The sequence below is a fragment of the Lacerta agilis genome, chromosome 9 (assembly GCF_009819535.1).
Source record: "Lacerta agilis isolate rLacAgi1 chromosome 9, rLacAgi1.pri, whole genome shotgun sequence".
NCBI classification, from domain to species: domain Eukaryota; kingdom Metazoa; phylum Chordata; class Lepidosauria; order Squamata; family Lacertidae; genus Lacerta; species Lacerta agilis.
This window is the reverse complement of record NC_046320.1, coordinates 73,878,166-73,898,921: the sequence shown is the minus strand read 5'-3', so window position 1 is coordinate 73,898,921 and position 20,756 is coordinate 73,878,166. Positions and strand designations below refer to the sequence as shown.

Sequence of the window (20,756 nt, the reverse complement as noted above, 5' to 3'; positions counted from 1 at the left end):
GCACCCGGCAGGCCTCATGTTGCTTCCCTTGCTGAAAATGGATTGGTTTCGCCAACACTTTTAGCTAATTTAATTTGATTCAGTGTTGGTCATTTCTTCCATATGTTATGATTCTAGAATTTTAAGACTTTAAAGTTTATTGATGTTTTAATGATTTTACTGCATATTTTTTAATGAGTTGGTTTATTAAGATTCTTATAAACTAACAGACAGACAAATGAAAATACTTGGGTAGTTTTTGCACAAGTTGCATGATTTATTCCAATAACAGAACTTTTCTTGGTGTAAAACATATATCTAATTTTCTAGGACCTGAGTGGACTTCCTTGAAGGAGATTGTTCAGGAACTGTGTAGCTGAGGTCTTCCTTGGGCCAGGGGGTGATTTCAGTATCTCCACTCCCATGCCTTCCCCCAAAGGGCTTCCTGTGCAGCCAGGCCAGCTCTTTTGCACCTGCAGGATGAGCTGGCATTTCCAGGGTCCCCCTTCCTAGTCCACCTGGTTGCAGAGAGCATCCTCCCTGTGAGACGGCCAAAGCCACAACTAGGCCTTGAGGACAGAAAATTCACAGTTTTAAAATTCAGCTAAGTGTCTTGGCCAGCTGGTGCCCCTGGGTAGTTTATTGACACCTGGTGTGAACTGTAGTCCTCCCCCCACCCCTTGTGGAATAGCTGCTGCTAACTCTCACCTCTGCTTGTTGTTTGTGTGCAGAGTCGTCTTAAAGAAGCTGTGCAGTTGCTGGAGGATTATAAACATGGGACTCTGCCCCCAGGAGTCACCAACAAAGAGGTAACTGAAGTGCATGGATCTTTGTACAGTGGTACCTCGGGTTACGTACGCTTCAGGTTACATACTCCACTAACCCAGAAATAACGCTTCAGGATAAGAACAGAAATTGTGCTCTGGCCCCGCAGCGGCAGCGGGAGGTCCCATTAGCTAAAGTGGTGCTTCAGGTTAAGAACAGTTTCAGGTTAAGAACAGACCTCCGGAACAAATTGAGTACGTAACCAGAGCTACCACTGTACAAGCTTTGCGTAAGCATAAGAACCTACTGATCTGCTGCTATAAGTTCCATGGCCAAAATGGGGTCTGTGCTCTACAGGCACGTCTGCATCTTTGAGAGTCAGGTGCACATCGGATGTGCTCCCTTCTGCATTTGAACCCCATAATTTAGATCAAGACAAAGATGCATCTAGCCTAGAGCCAAACATTCTCCTCTGTGCGTTCTGATATTGAATATTTTCTGTATCCTATGTTTAACCCAGCCTAGAAGGCCAACTGTGGTTGGTTTCCTGACAAAAACCACATTGTGAAGCCATGGTTTGTAGATTTATGGAGCATGGCTTGTTCTCACTACTGCTTAGCATTGTGTCTGAAGCAAACAGCCTTGCTTAACCATGGTTTGTTTGGCTGCCCCAGATGCTCACCAAGCCACAAAGGTGCAAGGCAAAACATAGAAGCCTTGGAGGAACCAAGCTGTGGGGCTTCTAGAATCGTCCGTGAGACAGCTTGTGGCTTGTGGAAGAAACCCTGGTTAAAACGACACTATGTGTACGCATCCAGCCTCTGAATATTTGCCAGATATTAATTGGATGTTTTAATATGTGATGTTCATTGATGCTGGACTTTAGTGCTTGAAATTTCACACTTTATTTGACAGCTGACATGCAGTGGTATTTAATGTTTTGACAGTGTTTGTCAGGTTATGAAGTTTCATTTTTGACAGCTGCCAGAATCCAAACAATCAAAAGATGCCAAGAAGTCTATAAAGCATTCGAGTTCTGAGTTCTGAGGTAAAGAAAACCAGATTCAAAACTTGATTCAGGCATTGGACATTTCTGGTGATCCCAAGTTTCTGCCAGATTTTGTTTCGCCGCCCTCACATGCAGCCCAGTGGCCTTAGGAGCTTGACAGTCCCCAACACCTGGGAAACAGTCCCCAACAGTCCCCAACACCTGGGAAACAACAGGGTGCTGCCTCTGAATTTGGAGCTCCATTTTAACTCACATGACGGATGGCCTTCTTAAGCCTTTCCTCCATTGCTCTGTTTAATCCTCTTAAAACTGGTGGTCACCCTAATTTCTTGGGCAAAAAAAATGAAAGGCACAAATACAGGATGGCTGACACCTGGCTTGAGAGTAGTACATGTGAAAAGGATCTAGGAGTCTTGGTAGACCACAAACTTGACATGAGTCAACAGTGTGATGCAGCAGCTAAAAAAGCCAATGCAATTATGGGCTGCATCAATAGGAGTATAGTGGCTAGAACAAGGGAGGTAATAGTACCACTATATTCTGCTCTGGTCAGACCTCACCTGGAATACTGTGTCCAGTTCTGGGCACGCAGTTCAAGAAGGATACTGACAAGCTGGAACGTGTCCAGAGGAGGGCAATCAAAATGGTCAAAGGCCTGGAAACGATGCCTTATGAGGAATGGCTTAGGGAGCTGGGTATGTTTAGCCTGGAGAAGAGAAGGTTAAGGGGTGATATGATAGCCATGTTTAAATATATAAAAGGATGTCATATAGAGGAGGGTGAAAGGTTGTTTTCTGCTGCTCCAGAGAAGCGGACAAGGGGCAATGGATTCAAACTGCAAGAAAGAAGATTCCACCTAAACATTAGGAAGAACTTCCTGACAGTGAGAGCTGTTCGGCAGTGGAATTTGCTACCAAGGAGTGTGGTGGAGTCTCCTTCTTTGGAGGTCTTTAAGCGGAGGCTTGACAGCCATCTGTCAGGAATGCTTTGATGGTGTTTCCTGCTTGGCAGGGGGTTGGACTGGATGGCCCTTGGGGTCTTTTCCAACTCTGTGATTCTATGATTCTTGTGGCAGAGAACCATGGCATAGTTGTGTCCGGGGGTGTGAGCAAACTTGGTGCAGGCACAGCTTTGCAATCGGAGGGGTCTATATTTTTCACTGTGTGCTGCCCCCTGACCCCATCTCTATGGTGCCAGGGGTGCATTGTTTGGATTTCCATCCAGGGGTAGTCTGGACATGACAAGTTGTTGCAGAGAGCATCTGGGAGAGGAGACACATCCTTTCACTTGGCCATGGCTGAGCTGGGATTTGAACTTGGGTTTCTTGTGTCCACAACCAACGTTTTGTCCAATGACATCCTCTCTCCCCCATTGGCTGTGAGCACAGATGTATCGGTGCAAAATTATTTTCCTCTACAGGAGAGGTTCAAGCCCAAAGATTGACCTCCCCACTCCCCAATTCATGGTTCAGCCAGTTCAGGGTTCTTCACTACTGTGGCCAGGAAGGCCTCGTCCAGACAACTTTTGGACAACTGGGATGGAGACGTGTTGCACGAAGATCCTCTGGAAAATCCTCCTGGGTGGGCATCCCCGCTAAATTGGCTGTGTAGAGGCAGCAGGATTGCCCTTGTTTAGCCTAACCTACCTGAATGCCAGGAAGGGGCCTCTTTGTTCCAGAAACAAGGGCTGCAGGAGCAAGGAAGAATTGGGGTGGGAGGGAAATGGAGACCTTGCCCGTGGGATGCGGGTGGCAGGTACACGGCGCCAGCTCTGCACTTGGCGAGTGTCAAGGAGCAGCGCCAGGAATGGTGCTGGGTGGCGGCTGTGAGCCAGTAGGCTGTGAAGGAAAGTGCCTTGCCGGCAGATGGGCTAGTAAGTGTCTGGCATGTGTCAAAAGCGCAGAGCAGCTGGTGTTTGGGGAAGGCCCCATTGCAGGAGGGGTCTGCTGCTAGCGGGCGTTGGTTCCTTCTGCCCACCCTCCCCTGCTCCCTTTCTTCCACTTGCATCTCTCCCTCCCCCATACCGCCAGATGACCCACCTGGCCTCTCCTGGTCCCTTGAAGGTGCCCACGGGGCCAGGTGGAACACAGTACCACAGAGAGCGCATCGTGAGCAGTTTGTTCCAACAAGCGTTGGGAGTGACCAGAGTCCTTTGAGCGCCTGCCCTCGGCTCGGCTCCCTTGGTTGGAGAGCGAGCGCCTCCGAAAGAGGCAGCCCTTGAGCTCTTCTCTGGCCCTTCCTGTGCCAGGTGAGCTATTATGGGGGTGTAACTGGGCTCCTCCAGCTCTTTAGTCCATGATGACGATGACAATGATTTTGATAGTCACTTCGTTACCCAAAGGTCTCCAAGAGACTTGCAGCACCTGTAAAAACATAAGCATAGACACAGTGTACTAATTTTTTAAAAATCATACAAAACCTACCATTCATTAAAATGTTTCTACCCTATGCAAAAACAGAACCCTGGAGCAGCCACAGGAAGCTTGGGCAATGCACTACTAATGTGCAGAGCATCTCCTGAGCCTGTTGCCTTCCCCTGCGTTGGATTTTGCAAGGATCTGTTGCATTCTTCTTGTGGCTCCGGATAATGTGATGCACAGCGGCAGTGTTAAATAAATAAACGAAATAATCCATCCACAGAACAGATCAAAACTTAGCGGTGGCGGGCCACTCAGCAACGGCGTGGAAGCAACTGTGGCAAATCGTTTCTGCAGCTGGAAAAGATCATCCGAAGTGCTTAGAAGGGATTGTTCGTGTCGCAAAAATGCACCGTAGTTAAGTGTATTTGATTTGCTGGGATTCTTATCTAGGGATGCTCGGTTCTGTCTGTCCCCATCTCAGAAGTTCACATGGTTGCCTCCTCTGTGCTGAAATGGCAGATGATGAGGCTGAGGGGAAGAAGGGGCAGCGGGCAGCGTTTCTGAGTCTCCCCGTTTCTCAAAGTGTGTGTTAGCAGCTCTGTCCTCAGCTGCCTGGAATTAGCCTTAAAAGTTTTTAAAGAGAGGCTGACTGGCCATTTGACAGGGATTCTTCAGCTGTGGTTCCTGGGTTGCAATCTACAATTCTATGATTTGATGGCATTGCTCCCCCATGTCTTACTCAGGCCACCTGGGATGTGATGCTGGGGGCAAGGAGAGGCTATGCTGGGCAGCACTACTGTCTTTGCATCCTGCTTGGGGGCGCTTCCAGGATGCATCTGCTGGAGACACAGTTCTCAAACAGAGGGGCCCAGAAGATGCCCGACTTCCCTCCTTGTTTGCTGGTTCCTGGCTGCTATGGAGGGCCTGAGCATGCTTGGGCAGCCCTCCTCAGCGAGGCCAGCTTGGGATGGGGAGATGCAGGACGGGCCCTGCAGCTCATTAATGACAGAAATTAATATGGGGAAACGCACTAGGCTCCTCTGCTGTGGAAGCAGCCCAGCCACCAGTGATGAGTGTCCAGCGAACAGCTTGCCTAGGAAGAGGTGTTACCCAATTCCTCCGCTGAAGGCTCCTCATCGGAGCTCGTCCTTGTGTGCCGCTAATGATGGTAACAGGCTGTTGGCGGCCATTGCCAAGGTTTCCCAGCACTGCGTGGGCTGCCGTGGGGAGGAGGAAGTCGGCAGGGCCTGGACTGCCTTCATGGCTGCGGGGGCAACTTCTCGGCTCTCCTGCTCAGTTCCAGCTTCCTGTGATCCGTGCTTAGCAGAGCATACAGAAAACGTGATGCTGCAGCCTTCCCTAACCTGGCCATTCCAGGTGTTTGGGGCTGAATCTCCCATTATTGGAGGGTCACGTGGCCATTTCTGGACCAAGGTAGCCTGATCGGTGTTGTCAACTGATGGGTAACCTCCAGGTTGGACTACTGTAGTGTTCTGATTGTAGGGCTGCCCCTGAGGTTGACCCGGGGGGTGTGGCTAGAGCAAAATTCCCCTGCTTGGCTGCTCCCTGGAGCAGACTCTGTTACGCCTCTGCTGGAAGGATTGCATGAGCTGCCAATCTGCTGGTCCTGGTGTACAGAGCCCCACCTTGGGACCACAGGTTACCTCCTAAGTTAATTTGTTTGTGAAGCTTGAGAACTCGGAGGAAGCGCTGGATAGATGTCACTCTTGTTTAAAGAGAGAGTGATCAGAAAATAAAGACGGCAGTCTTTGAAACCTCCTTCCCAACCTCCACGGTCCCTTCCTTGGAGTTCCCCCCTTTGTGGAGGTGCCACCTGTGTTTGGAGCTTGTTTTCCAGCCTGCCCAAAGGACCCACAAGATCAGAGGAGCCACCAAGCATGGCGGTTTGAGATGTCCTGATAGAGAAGCCTTAGACTGGATGGCTGCCTAGGGCTAAGTTTCTAGGGCTCTCTGGCTTGCAGCTCAGCTTCTTGGCTCTAGAACTCAGGGACATCCAGTGAAGCTGAATGTCAGAAGCTTCAGGGCAGATAAAAGAAACGACTTCTTCATGCCGTGCCTTGTTAAACTATGGAACTCCCTCCCTCCCCCAGGAGGCAGTGGCGGCCACCAACCTAGATGGCTTGAAGAGAGGATTCCACAAATTTACGGAGGAGAGGGCTATCTGTGGCCACTGCTGTGCTCTGCCCTCTACAGTCAGAGGCTGTGGTGCTTCTGAACACCAGTTGCTGGAGCTCACAGGAGGGCGGGGGGGGGGGGAGTTGCTCTTGTGCTGGAATCCTGCTTGGGGGTTTCCAAGAAGAGGCATTTGCTTGGCGAACAGGAGGCTGGGCCTGAGGAGCCCTGTTTGCCCTGATCCAGCAGCCAGGCTCCTTTCACCTTCTTATCACTGCAACCAGAGGACTTCCCCATATATTTTCCTGGTGATCAGCCTAGGCTGGTCACTTAGAGCAGGGGTCGGCAAGGTTTACCTCACCTGGGCCGGTTCACTCCAGCGGAGATCCCTCCGCGGGCCGGATCGTGTGCGTGCATAAGCGCGTGCGCCTGGAATTTCTGGCATCTGCGCATTTGCAGATGCGATTTCTGGTGCCGCGGAAGCGAGTCCCCACGCCGCGCTGTGCCGGTTTAGCGCAGTGAGCGGGGACTCGCTGAGTGGGTGGCTTGGTTCGTGGGTGGCTCGTGGGCTGGTTAAATGACCCCTGTGGGCTGCTTGTGGCCCATGGGCCTTAGGTTGCTGACCCCTGACTTAGAGGGCTCCTTCCTGCCTCTTCTGTTGCAGCACTCCATTCTATGTAGGTGCAGGAAACTTCACAGCTTTTGGTTCACAGTTATCAGATGAGGCATGCAGACAAATGTCCTTCCTCACTGAGGAGAAGGCTATCGATGGCTGCGAGCCATTATGCCCAAGCTCTGCCTCCACAGCTGGAGGGTCCTGCTTGGATCCTGCTTGCAGGTTTCCCTTGGGGGCACCTGGTTGGCCACTATGAGAACAGGATGCTGGACCAGATGGGCCGTGGGCCTGATCCAGCAGGCTCTTCTGATGTTCTCTGGTGTAGAAGATCTCCAGCCCACCCTGCTTTCTGCCTCGCTTTCCTCTGCCGGCCGTGCCCCTGACCACAGCCTCCTGGCAGCAAGGTATCTCACCCAGCTGCCGCTTCCCTCACCTTTAAGTCCTTTTAATTACTGCTCCCACCAGCTGCTGCAGAAGAGCTAACCGGAAATCGCCACCCATTTAACACAAGCATGCCTCCCTGTGAAACGGGGTGGCTAGGCATCACTATCCGCTGGCCTGCTCCCGGGGAGGTGGACTTGCTCTCGCCTTCCCAATCTCCAGCCTGCTTCCACCCGAGAGGAAGAAGGGGTGCTTCCTCGGGGTGGTAACTTCGCACCCCTCCTCGCCCTTGCCGAATGCAGCCTCCGCAGCTCTCTGCCTGGAGATGGATTCATCTCCCTTTGTGGCTGAAGTGCAAAGAGACTCTGCCACCCTAATGGGCAGGTATTTATTGCTGGGCTCCCCCTTCAATCAGGTTAGCAGCGGGAAGGGCCCCTCCCGCTGGCTCAGGCACAGCAGAGGACAGAGAGTCTGCCGGAGGCCAAACAGCATCCCTTTGCGGGGATAAATGGCTTTTCTTTTACACTGTTGATGAAGAGCGAAGAGGTCTGTTTGCAGTAAAATGCCACTTTTCACTTCCTCTCGCCTCGCCTAGCGCCTAAGTATTACTCAGCCCTGCACAAGATACAGATTGCAGGATGCTGGGGCCGGCACTCTGAGAAGCCCTTTGGCAGCCCTTAGCGGGAGGAGGGGGGTCCCCCATTAAAGGCCCCCCAGTTTGCCCCAGTTCCCCACAAAGTGCCTGATGGAGGTGGCCAGGGCAGAGCCTGTTTCACCAGGTGGTGTACGGTGGCAGCGGGTGTCCCTTGGGCAGAAGACAGGGAGACCCGCCATAGGTGGTCCGTGGCAGGGTGGGGGGCGCTTCAGCAGATCCCCCACGTGAGCAATTGGGGACTTGACTGTGGGTCTGAATGAGGCTGTGGGGAGTGGGGAAGAGACCCAAATGTCTGCGCCCGTGGCGAAGAGAAGGGGGAGTTTCTTCAAACTGTATTGCTCCTTGAGAAGCTCCTGGGAAGCCTTCCTCTCTGGCTGCCTCTTCCACGCCCCAGAGATCGGCAGGCCAGGCAAGGTGGGCATCTCTCTCCCTGCCCTTCTTTTCTAATTAACCTTAGGAAGAACCTTTTCTCACCTGCATTTGCCCCCCCCCCTGCTGCCTGCACCATTACATGAGGACCGTGTGAGAAGAACCCCCCTCTTGGGAGGTGTCTTGGGGGTCTCGCTCCCTTTAGTGACCCTTGTCTGAATCCCTCCTTGCTTCCTAGGGGGAAGACGTGAGGACTAATTAATGTCGTTTGAGTGCATTTTTATTATCTTGTCACTTTCAGAACTTGACTCCATTCGGTTGCATGCTATTTTACATTGGAGTCAGTCCATTGGTTCTGGCAGGGCTCTTCTCCGTGGGACTACAAGAGAGTCAGATATTTGTTTTGCAATGCTGCAGGGGAGGTGCGGGATGGGGGCTATGCTGCATTTCCCACCCCAGCCATTCCAAGTCCCGATGTCTCTCCAGTCAGCTACACTTGTCCAAATCTGCTGAATTGCTGGTTTAGGGTGCTAAAGCAGTCACCCAGAGGCCAATTGAACTGCCGTCAGGTTAAACTGTGGGAGGCAGTGAAAGATAGGCATGCCTGGTGTGCTCTGGTCAATGGGGTCACGAAGAGTTGGACACGACTGAACAACAGGTACACTCAGTGGGACTTACTGTACTTCTGAGTAGACATGCCTAGGATTCCACTGCTAAGAAGACTTTTTGGAAGAGTGCAATTGATCATTCTTGAAAAGTGCTGTGCCGTTTGGAGTGATGTGATTGTATTCCCTGTTATCTGAATACAAAGGAATAGAATCGTAGAGTTGGAAAGGACCACGAGGGCCATCTGGTTCCACTCCCTGCAAGGCAGGAATCTTTTGCCCAGAGTGGGGCTCAAACCCACAACCCTGAGATTAAGAGTCTCATGCTCTGCTGCTGGAGCTGGTGGGTGCCAAGATGCCCTTGCGCTTTATACATCCATTGATGCAAAGTAACTCACCTGGAATGTTTTTTCTTCTTCTTAGAATTTTAACAAGAACCTCACACAGAAATCCTCACCTGGCGGGAGGGGTGGATGCATCGCCTCCCCTTTCATGGGCGTAGCCAGGGGGGTGCAGGGCAAAATGCTTGAACACGGAGCTGGAAAGGGCAGGGCAAAATGTAAGCGTGGATAAGCCCTTGGCCGCTGGGTCGGGTTGCAGGTGCTGCTCGGTTGGCCCCCACCTTGCCAGCCACGGGCAATGGGAAGGCACAACGACAGACATCTCTCCTGCGAGGGTCAGGGGCCACCACCCATCTCAAGTTTTGGAAAATGGTGGGATGTTCAGGTTGCAGACTCGTGCTTCCACAGTGAATTTGTTCAGAGGCAAACTGGGTTGTGGATTCCTGGCCTTTCACCCTGTGACCTTTTCCTCAGACATTTGTTTTGCATGTGCACCGACTCTGCAAGCTCCTGGGCTCACCGGACTGATCCCCACCCCATAACATGCAACATTAATTATGTCCTTTTGTATTTCTAGCTTTGGAAAGCACAAAAAATTAAACAGGTAACCCACTCTTTGCTTCTCCTTTATCATGCTGCTTCTGCTGCTGCTTCTGCTGCCATTTGAGTGCTGGTTGCCTCGTCTGTTTGCCCAATGGGATGCCTGGCCTTTCCTTGCCCTCTTGGCTTCCCTTTTCCATTAGGCTCAAGGAGGAGTCGCTGCAGGGGCCCCAGACCAAGAGAGAGGCAATGCATGGTTTCCAAGCGCATGGGGATGCTGGAGGGGGGGGGGATAGGCCCAATTGCAGGTAGGCGTGATGTTCCTGCTAAATCCAGCAAAGGCTAAAGCAGCCTAGCGAATTCTCCAGGCACACCCCCTCTTTAGGCACCCCAAGGTCTGGATCAGTTACTTGTCTTCTCATTTACAACAGCTTTGCCTGTAAATCCAACAAGTTTGGACCTCCCCAGATGGAGTTTCTGCCCTCTGAAAGTCCTTCATTGCTGCATAATTTCTGAGGCAGGCTGGGCTCTGCTTGTCCTGTTTGTCCCAAAGGAGATTGGTTCTTAATTTCTAAAAGGAGAGGTTGGTGCGAGGGGTGGGGGGGGTGGGGAGAGACAGGCAGGGGAGGGTCCTTTCCTGCCTTTGGGCCCTTCCCCCTCACCCTGGATCCTTGGGGACCGGCAGTGTTTGCTTAGTGGCAAAGGAAGGACATTCTGCGTATGCTCAAAAGCCTTCCTTTTTTCATAACTGTGCCATATATTCCAGGGATGGGGGGGGGGGAGGGAAACCCACAGTTGGAAGGTAATCATAGTCAAAACTTTAGCAAAGGCCCTTTTCTCACCTAATAGACCCTCTGTCGCACTTACACAGTCCGACTGAATCCGGGGAATGTCAGCCTGGGATCTTTATTGGTTTTTAGTTTTTCAAATACCACCTTCTCTTGAGAGAGTTTACTGGGGGGGGGGGAGAATGTGCATGGGGAGGTGTGGGTGGCAACTTTGCAGTGCTAGCCAGACCTGCTTCCTTTTGACTGTATGCAGGGGTGGGAGGGTTACAAAGGAGGTCATGGAGGCAGGAGAAAAAGTAGAGCAGTGAATATGTCACCAAGAACCACCTCTCTCTCTCTCGCAGGGCAAAAATCCTCTCTTAAAGTGCCCCCCCCATCCCTGGGGTTGTAGGCAACTCACTTGCACCATGGCTGGGATGGCAGGATTGGGGATAGCACACCCCCCCCCTTCCTCTCTACCTTCACTGTGTCTGATTTTTCTGTAGGCCATCATCCATCCGGACACTAACGAGACGATCTTCATGCCTTTCAGAATGTCAGGTATGGCCCAGCCTCGTGAAGAAGCACCTTGGATGCATTATGTCCCCCCCCAACCCCCCCAGCAATTCTTTAAACAAAAATATTTTGTGCTGCTCTTTGGATGCCCCCATTGTGATTTTAGGATGCCATAATGGCTTTTGTGGACCTGCAAGCCCCTCACAATTAAAATAAAAACTTTTAAAATTATATACCGTATATTCTGGCATATAAGACTACTTTTTAATCCAGGAAAATCTTCTCAAAAGTCAGGGGTCGTCTTATACGCCGGGTGGAGAATCTGCAGTCAAGTATACCTCAAACTCTATATTTTAACTGGAAACGTTGGGGGTCGTCTTATACGCCCAGTCGTCTTATACGCCGGAATATGCGGTATGTACTGTGTATGTGTGTTTGTGTGTGTGTACACACACATACACACACACACACACACACACACCGACTGCTCCCATAGCTACCCTGCTATGATACTGTGCTACCAGAATGTGTCAATTTAAATTAAACATTAAAAAAAATCTTTGTGCTGAGTGCTCCTGCAGGCCCCCTGCTGTGCTTATGCAATTCCCACTGGCTTTTGTGGCCCCTGAGACCCCTCCTGGTGCATTTTTGCATTGCCTTAGGAAGAATAGGGAGCCTCTGCCTTATGAGAGGAAAGGCAACAGGAAGGTCTCTCTTAGGAAGATCCAGAGGGGGAGCAGCAAAAACAACAAGGGGGCCGAGTTGGTCAGAGTGTGGTGTTGATAACGCCAAGGTTGCAGGTTCGATCCCCGTGTGGGACAGATGGCTCTTCTTGCATCGCAAGGGGTTGGACTGGATGATCCTCAGGATCCCTTCCAACTTGACAATTCTATTATTCTTGCGGCACATTAAAGACTAGGAAATTCATTTTGGCGGACTTCCGGCGGCTGACGCCATTGCGGGTGGTCGTGGGTTGCTACTGGCTGCGAAGCACCCAGTCCATCCCGGGGGGTTAGGAGCCCTGCTACCGCAAAGCGGGGCTCCGGTTGGGGTGCGGGAAGAGCGTCCCGCACCCTGGGCTCCCCGGCTGTGCCCGTTGTGGCTCCGAACCCTTCCCCCGCTCCCCCTGTAAAGGGGGAGTGGGGGTGAAGGGACGACGGAGCCGGGCTATAGGGGACATGCCCCAACCGGGATGTAAATGCGGTGACAAAGCCTGTGATGAGCGTCTAAGTTCTACCTGTCCTTAATGAGCTGTTAAGAACCCAGAGGCGGTGAGTAATTGATTGACTCTTTGTATTCCTGGAACGATCTGGGGGAAAGAAGAAAGGCAGCCTGCCTCCCTCCCTTCGGGAGATGAAAGGAATTAACTCTTTAAGTGACTGCTGCTACAACAATCGATAGAAAGTATCTGGAATTTGAAAACTGAGACTGTTGAGATTTCCCTTCGGGGGTTAACTGGGGAAAAAATATCTCCATTTGAAGTTTTGGTCTTTATACTCCGGCATCGGAGAAATGGCGACGACATGGACTTTCGTGGGAAAAAACTGAAACAAAGAAAGGAAGAGACAGGAACTGAAACTTGATACTCACCCTCCCTCCTAAAATGCTGGACTTTGCGCTTGCACTGGTATCGAGCTCTGGTTTGGAGGATGAGGAAATGCTTACTGTCTTGCAACTGGAACTGCTTAATCGAAAACTACAAATTTTGAGCGGAATTATAAACGAAAAGAACTTACTTTCCACAGAAGAGGCTTTTCAAAAGTTTTACACAATGGAAACAAACTTTGGCAAAGAGCTGGAAGGGGCGCTTGAAGGATGGTTTGAGATGGCTGGGCAACTCCGAAAGGAAGGGGGGCCGGTTTCTGGGGGTGGCAGCCCTGGAACGGGAAAATTTACAATATCCAGACTCCGAGGTGGCAGCTCGGGGGCAAGGGACATGGAATTAAGATTTCTACAAGAAGAAGAAGAAGAAGAAAAAGAAACGGAGAAACTCAGAATGGAGGGGAGGAACACCCTGAGGCTCGATGCGGGGTTTGTTGTGGATGCAGCCTGGACCTGTGGACACTTAGAGGAAGACAATTGGAGATTTGGTTCTGGTGAAAGACAGAAAAAGACAATGGACAGAGGGGGAGTGGGTTGAAATATTAAATGTACAATCCAAATGGTCTGCCATGGTATCCGAAATCGGAGTGTGAAGTCTGTTAATTACAAGTTTATTTTAAATAAGTAAGGAGATATTGAATTTTAAGTTAAAAGCAGCATGATAAAGGATAGAAGAAATAAGTTTAGCTATAAGAATACTTGGTTAAGATCTAGGTTATAATGTAAAGATTAAGACAATTGTGTTTTTTCTTTTTAAGTAAAGTTAAATTTTTTACAGAGAAAAGTTGTTAAGGAAATAGTATATTGATTTAAAACCGAAGGTGTATAGGCGGGGGAAGTCAAAAGTCAAGATTCAGAACTAGAATTTTTTTTTTTTTGCAAGGTATATAGATAAGAAGAAGAATCCTGACATTATGTGTATTTGTATTTGTTTTTGTATTTGTAGGTGTGGGGTTGGGTTTGTGTTATATTATGAAAATGCTAATAAATTCTGTTTAAAAAAAAAAAAGAAATTCATTTTGGCATAAGCTCTCGTGGACTTCAGCCCACAAAACCTTATGCTGCAATAAATTTGTTAGTCTTTAAGATGCTGCGAGTCACTTTGTTGTCTTTTAAGATGGTACTGCCCATCTTTCCTTTTAAAGGACTTGCATTAAAACTAATGACCCCCCCCCCCCAAAAAAAAATTGCTGCCTGATAGGCTGGGGGTGCCTTCTTCGCTCACCGGAGGTTGTTTTTTTTTTAAATTGATTGATTTGACAAAGTAATTGGTTAAATATTGCAGCCCTACTTAAAGGAATAACTGAGACAAAGCTCCCCCCAAAGTGTTTGGGTGAACCTCACCTGCTCTGCAGCCTCGTGGCTAAGCCCTGGCACTCTTCTTTCTGCCCCAGAGCCAAGCGCTGCCTTGAGTGCGTGACCAGCCGGGGTTGGCTTGCAAGAGCCACCACAAATAGCAGCTGCCTCGATTCAGACTCTCGCCTCCCCACTGGCGCTGCATCCCTCAGGGAGGGACGTAGTTTTGCTCATCCTACGGCTTACCTGGCACGTCAGATTTAACTCCCCCGGAGGTGCACACACACATGTGATGAGACCTGTGGTATCATTGCCTCTGGCCTTACGTATTTTAAGATTTTCATTTTGTCATTTTATGTTGTGAACCGCCCTGAGATCTACGGGTGAAGAGTGGCATACAGATAAGAATAGTAGCCGTAGCTCCAGTGAAAACGGGGACGTCCCATTCCATAAGGACAATTTCCCTATTTACCGTTCTGGGCAGCTTCCAACATACAGGGTTGCCTTTAGAAGGCCCAGGGGTCGCATAACTCCCTACCCTCCCAACATTTCTCCCATGGAAACAGGGACGTCCTAGGGAAAAGTGGAACCTTCCAGGATCAAATCAGAAACCGAGGCTGCTTCTCCAAATCAGGGATGTCCCTGGAAAAGAAATACACTTGGAGGGTCTGTAGTAGTAGTAGTGGTAATAATAATATTAATAATAATGCCAGGGTTCAGGAGTGAAGGAGGGTGGGCAGAATCCTAATGTCGCCTGAGACACAGGAAAAAGATAGTGCTGTTCTGGGCAGAGCCAGATTTAGGTTTGATGAGGCCCTAAGGAGCTACTGAAGGTAATGGGGCCCTTTATGTGTCCAGCTGTCCTTTGTCAACAACAAATTGTTGCTGTTTTTTTGTGTTGAATAGATGCTACATGGCAATTTACGGACCTAATAGGTATCTCAAGCCCTTTGCACATGTTGCCATGCAGCCAGTCCACGTAGGCACCCTATATATAGAAAGGAGCAAACCAGGGATATTTTAGGGAGCAGGCTAGCAGGCGGGGCCCATGACTTACACCATAGGAGCCTACACAACACAAAACACTGTCTCTGTATGTAGGTTTTATTTTATTTGTTTTTTATCTTATATTTTGGAAATGTACATCCAGTTTTTTCCCTTTTAATTTTTTGGGGGGTCCCAAGAGAGGGGGGCCCTAAGCTATAGCTTGTTGAGCTTATACGTAAATCCGGCACTGGTTCTGGGGAGGGGTGAGGTCTTTTGTCTCTTTCCTCTGCTCTGCATCTGAGGTATCACTTGCAGTAGACTATAAACCTATTTTGGGGTGATGGAGTCTCTCTCTGTATATACTAAAATATGTTTCTCCCCCCTTCTCCTTCCTGCAGGTTACATTCCTTTTGGGACACCTATTGTGAGTATTTTAGCACCTTCTTGCTCCAAGGGTGCTTGGCTTTCATGTTTGGTGCAAAGTCCCCTGTTGGCCTTGGAGGGGCAGCCTTCCCATTGGACACTCACCATGCTGCTCCTCTGCTGTCACTGGGGGGTGGGGGGAGGAAGGAGACGGAGCGCCCCACCTTGGGTTGGGTTCAGCCTGGGAAGAATCCACTTCCTTTCTCTCTGCCACGCTCTGCTTTCGTTCCTCCCCTCACCCAGCAAGGGCTTCTCCATCTGCCTGAAGCACTTAATGAAGGAATGAAGCTGTTAGAAGTACAAGGGGCATTTCCCCCTTGGCTGAAGTCAATGGGGTGAGGCAAGTGGGGCAAAATGGGGGGGGGGTCTGGGTGGCAGAATTTGAGGTTCAGAAGTGGATGCCATTTCTGGGCATCAAGGTGTGCCTTTTGTCTTAGGGGTGGAAGAGGCTCGGTCTGATCCAGAAATATTTCTTCTTAATGAGAAGCGCTTTGGCCTCAATGCCTGAGAATAATTTCTCATGGTGAAGTAAACAGAGAGCATCTAACAGAGATGTGAGGAGGGGTCTCCCCAGTTTCCTGAGACTGATTGGTATTGTCCCCTTAAGTACATAAAGAAGAGCCTATTGGATCAGACCATGGGTAGGCAAACTAAGGCTGGATCCGGCCCAATCGCCTTCTAAACCCGGCCCGCGGATGGTCCTGGAATCAGCGTGTTTTCACATGAGTAGAATGTGTGCTTTTATTTAAAATGCATCTCTGGGTTATTTGTGGGGCACAGGAATTCGTTCATGTTCTTTTTTCAAAATATAGTCCGGCCCCCCACAAGGTCTGAGGGACAGTGGACCGGCCCCCTGCTGAAAACGTTTGCTGACCCCTGGGTCAGATCCACCTTGTCCAGCATCCTGCGAGAAACCAGGGAGCAGAACCTGAGCCCAGAGTCACACTCTGCCTTCCTGTGTTTTCCAGCAACCCCTGCATTCAGAAGCCTTGCTGCCTCCGACTGTGAAAGGCAGAGCACAGCCATCCTGGCTAAGAGCCACCAGTAGCTCTCTCTCCTCCTCCATGAATTTGCCCAGTCCTTTTATAAAGCTTTCTGGGTTGGCGGCCATCCCTGCCTGGTGTGGGATTGACGGCCACAGTTTAAAGCATCCTTTTCCCGGAGGTCCCTCGCAGGAACTTCCCTTACGGCTCAGGTCTCTCCCTCCCCCTAATGCCACCTGAAATCAACTGCCTCTCCTTCGCTCCCGGCAGAGAGCCTCCTGGCTGCTCTGCCCTTCCGCTCCGTTCTTCCTCAGCCCCCCCCCCCCTCAGTTATTCTGAGGCTTGAAACCCTCCCATGGATGCATTCTGGGCCACATTGCTGGAGACATATGGCCCTTCCTGTAATGATAGATCTTGAGGGAGGGGCTGGCATGGCTCCCAGCACAGAGAGGGGAAAGGTGTCCTTATTTATGTTTAACATTTGGGTGGTAATCTGTAATTAACTTTGCAAAAAGTTAAACACAAATTTTGAGTTAGCGATCAGGTTGACACCAAAATCGGCCCGAATCCAGACCTGTCAGAGATGCTGAGAGCTGTCAGCAGAGCTCAGTTTTGTGAGCTGCAAATGATAAAATGGAACCTCTTGTCATAAAGCAGGAAAGGAAAGGGGGGAAAAAACCGATGTTCAAATGTTACATTTTAATTTTAACATTTATGCCAATTGATCTGTGAAATGTAGTGACATAATTGGCCGTCTGCTCTCGCAGTCTGAGTCTCAAACTGAGCGTACTGGGAAGAAGCGGGTGGCGATGGAGGGAGTGGAACTGGGAGCCCCCTTCCCTCTCCCCAAGGCAGTGTGGGTCTCCATTGCCTCCACTTCAGGGCGTGCTAAACTTGGGGCGATCATTTGCCTCCCTCCAGAGGGCTTTGTTTATAAGCCAAGGCAACTGGCGGCTCCTTGTGCCTGGAGTGGAGGGCCTGGAGCCAGAAGAACCCCAGAACAACCATGCAGCTGGATCAGGCCATGGGGGACCCATCTGGTCCAGCATCCTCACGGTGGTCAACAAGACGCATCAAAGGAAGGAAGCCCACAGGCAGGACTTGAGCCGGAGGCAGTTGCTGGAAACCTCAAGAGGGGAGAGGGCTCTTGGGCTTGGATCCGGCTTGCGGGTTTCCCACAAGGGGCAACTGGTTGGCTACTGTGAGAACAGGATGCTGGACTAGATGGGCCCCCTGTTGGCTGGATCCCGCAGGGTTCTTCTCGTGCTCTTGTGATGTATTCCATAGTTGAACATTCTGCCGCTGAGTGAAGCAGTTCTTCCTTTGGGATCTCTCCTGGATCTTCACTGGATAGCCCTGAGAACTAGTCTTACCCCTTTTCTCCGCTGCATCATGCTGGACTCGTCTGCTGTGTCTCCTCTCAATTGCCCAGCAAGCAGAGGGAGGACAGGAAGACGCATCGGGCAGATCCTGGTAGGGAGGAATGAGACCGGCTGGCAGCCAGGCCAGGCCAGGCCATCTGAAGACGGGTCTGGGAACAGCCTGGGAAGAGCTGTGTCCTCGTCTCATTCAGGAGCCAGACCTCTTTACCCTGGAACTGATAGACCTGTTGGGGTACCGGTTTGATATAATCACCTTGCGGTTTTGAAAGAGAGGAAGGTTACACACATGCAGAGCAGCAGGGATCTGGCACTCCGACCAGCCACACACAGAGGCAGTAATGTGGAAAAGCCCCACCTGTTGAATACCTGCCAGGTAGAAAAGTGTGGGAGACCAGCTCATGTCCCTTAGGACTACACCTGGCTTGGAGTGGCCACGGCTCTTAGGCTTCCCCCCCCCCATCTATGTCTGTATTTTCAGTCTGACTTCCGTGGAGGTGTGCATCACCTTAATGTTTGTGGCCCATCCTGATCTCCAGGGCAGGTGAGAACAGAACTTAATGAGGAAACATGTCTGCATCTGCAAAGGAATTAACATACAGTGGTGCCCCGCTAGACGAAAATAATTCGTTCTGCGAATCTTTTCGTCTAGCGGTTTTTTTGTCTAGCGAAGCGGCAATGCAAACCACGGTTTTTGCTAGACGAAAAAAGAAAAGAATTTTTTTTCCGTCTTGCAAGGCAGCCCCATAGACAATTTCGTCTTGCGGGGCAGCCTTCCGCTAGACGAATGCCTTCGTCTAGCGAGTTTTTCGTCTAGCGGGGCACCACTGTACTGTCCCATGGTGCAGCCATTTCTGGAGTACTGGGGGGGGGGCCCTCCCAGTTTGTTTTGGTCTGCAGACTCTCTCGCGCCACCCCAGCCAGTAGTTAGAAATGGAGCTATATGTTCCTTGGCAGACTCCTTCCCATAGGGAGAGCACTTGCATCCCATGCGCCTCTTGCAGGCGACCCACTCTCAGTCGCTCTCCCCTCGCCATCCTCACAGCCCCCACCTGCCAGTGGCAGAACCCTCTTTCTCCCCTGCAGCCTTTCCTTGCTTCCCTCGGACTCCTTCCGGGTCCACCTGTCCCAAACAGAGATTTAATGCACACTTGGCTTTCTTCATCTTTCTGTGGCTTCACGCTTCATGGTGGAGCTTCTTGGCCACCCTTGGAGAAGGGCAGGCGGGGCGCTTTCAGTTGCTGTTGGGAGAGGCAGTTCCATCATCCCTCCCCAAATGCCCAGCTCCACCCACCGTCTTCCCTGAAATCTCCCCCTTCTTTCTCTCTCGCAGGTTGTCGGTCTCCTGCTGCCAAATCAGACGCTGGCATCCACCGTCTTCTGGCAGGTAATGACGACTTGCTGCCTGTCATCGCTGTGCTCGAAAAGACTCGCTTCTGTTCTTCGCTGCACCCGAAAACACAAGCAGAATCCCGGCTTTGAGCTTTCTTTTGGCTTGTGGGATGGGGAGGCTGGAGGGAGGCCGTCATTTTCTGTGTGTGGTGATGGGGGAACAGCCCCTTCGGCAGTGGGCTCTCTTCCCCTTTTAAGAGAAAATAAGGAGAGCCCTGCTGAATCGCACCCATGGCCCATCTAGTCCAGCCTCCTGTTCTCACAGTGCCCACAATGTGCCCATGAAAGGAAACCCACAAGCAGGACACAAGCACATGAGCATCTTTCCTCCTCCTGCTTCTGGCAGCTGGCATTCAGAAGCATTGCTGCCTCTGACCGTGGAGACAGAGCAGAGCCATCGCTTGCATCCCTTTAGCCAGGCATGGAGAACCTTCAGCCCAAAGGCGCAAAGGGGTTCCCTGGGAGTCCTCCTCTTTCCTCTCCAGCCAGGCTCACCTGCTCTCACACCTGAGGTCGGTTGTGGGGCAGGTCAACCTGCAGCTGCAAAGGAAGGCCAGGGAGCCCTACAATTCTATGATTCTGTGCAGTTGAGTTGGGTATGTTTAGCCTGGAGAAGAGGAGACCGAGAGGAGATATGAGAGCCATCTTCAAATATCTTAAGGGCTGTCCCCTGGAAGATGGAGCAAGCTTGCTTTCTCCTGCTCCGAAGGGTAGGACTCGAACCAACGGCTTCAAGTTACAAGAAAGGAGATTCCGACTAAACATTAGGAAGAATTTTCTCATGGTGAGAGCCATTTGACCGCAGAATGGACGACCTCAAAGGGGGTGGACTGTCCTTCCTTGGAGGCTTTTAGTCAGATGGTCATTTGTCAGAGATGCTTTAGCTGAAATTCCTGCATTGTGGGGGGGGGGGTGGACTAGAGGACCCCTGAGTTCCTTTGCAGCTGTACAGTTCTGTGATTCTATGAGAGTGTGCTCCTATTTGTTCCTCTGCTAACACAACCTGTATCTGGTGCCTTTTCAGTTTGGTGCCCAATGCAGGCCCCAAGGGGAGCCGGTTCCTGCTGCCACCAGGGCTTGCTTTCTCTGCTGTTCAGCTCTGAGAGCAACCCCTGCTTGTGGCAGGGAATCTGCAATGGAATAAGCTCTTTAGCTATTATAATCTTAGCAGCAGTTATAACTGGAACACTTTGAATTCTGCAAGATTTCTAGGGGTACACAGAACAGTTGCCCAGGGGGATGAGCGGCATAGCACACAGCCAGAGAAAGGAAGCCATGGGTCGCTCTCCAGGGAAAGATCAGCCTCTGACACAGCCAAAATGGACCCATGCATGCAGTGCATCCTTAAGGAGAACCCGAGTCCAAAAGAGCTGGGAGGCAGCAGCTTGACCAAGGCTGCTCAAAGGTTATTCCCTGCCTTCCCCTGGTGTTTGCTCTCGTGAATGGTCTGGGCCTTTTACCACAGATCCTGCCCTTAGTGCCAGATTTCTGTGTGATTATGGCATGCAAGATGGGAGAGCCCTCAGCATAAATTACATTTCTGCCTAAAGATGTGAGGATCACGAAGGAAGGGTGAGCATCTTGATGGGGGCAGGAAATCTCTTGGGGTGTCTTGGGTACTCTGGAGGTTGTTCCTTGGAAGACCTTCCACAACAGAAA

The 20,756-nt window shown here is 50.7% G+C and overlaps 1 protein-coding gene across 4 annotated transcripts in view; it reads left to right on the top strand.

Moving 5' to 3' along the window:
* The window catches only part of SFXN5 (sideroflexin 5), an 82,412-nt gene that overhangs the window by 23,710 nt on the left and 37,946 nt on the right, over positions 1 to 20,756 (top strand). Inside the window, exons 1-6 of one of the 4 annotated variants that reach the window (XM_033161146.1) lie at positions 709 to 788; positions 1,692 to 1,785; positions 9,790 to 9,816; positions 11,026 to 11,080; positions 15,319 to 15,344; positions 19,039 to 19,092. In XM_033161146.1, the coding sequence (XP_033017037.1) occupies positions 11,062 to 11,080; positions 15,319 to 15,344; positions 19,039 to 19,092 (99 nt within the window). In that variant the 5' untranslated portion in view covers positions 709 to 788; positions 1,692 to 1,785; positions 9,790 to 9,816; positions 11,026 to 11,061. Of the gene's footprint in view, positions 1 to 708; positions 789 to 1,691; positions 1,786 to 9,789; positions 9,817 to 11,025; positions 11,081 to 15,318; positions 15,345 to 19,038; positions 19,093 to 20,756 lie in introns of those variants that run through there. The other 3 variants (XM_033161143.1, XM_033161144.1, XM_033161145.1) reach the window with 3 other exon arrangements.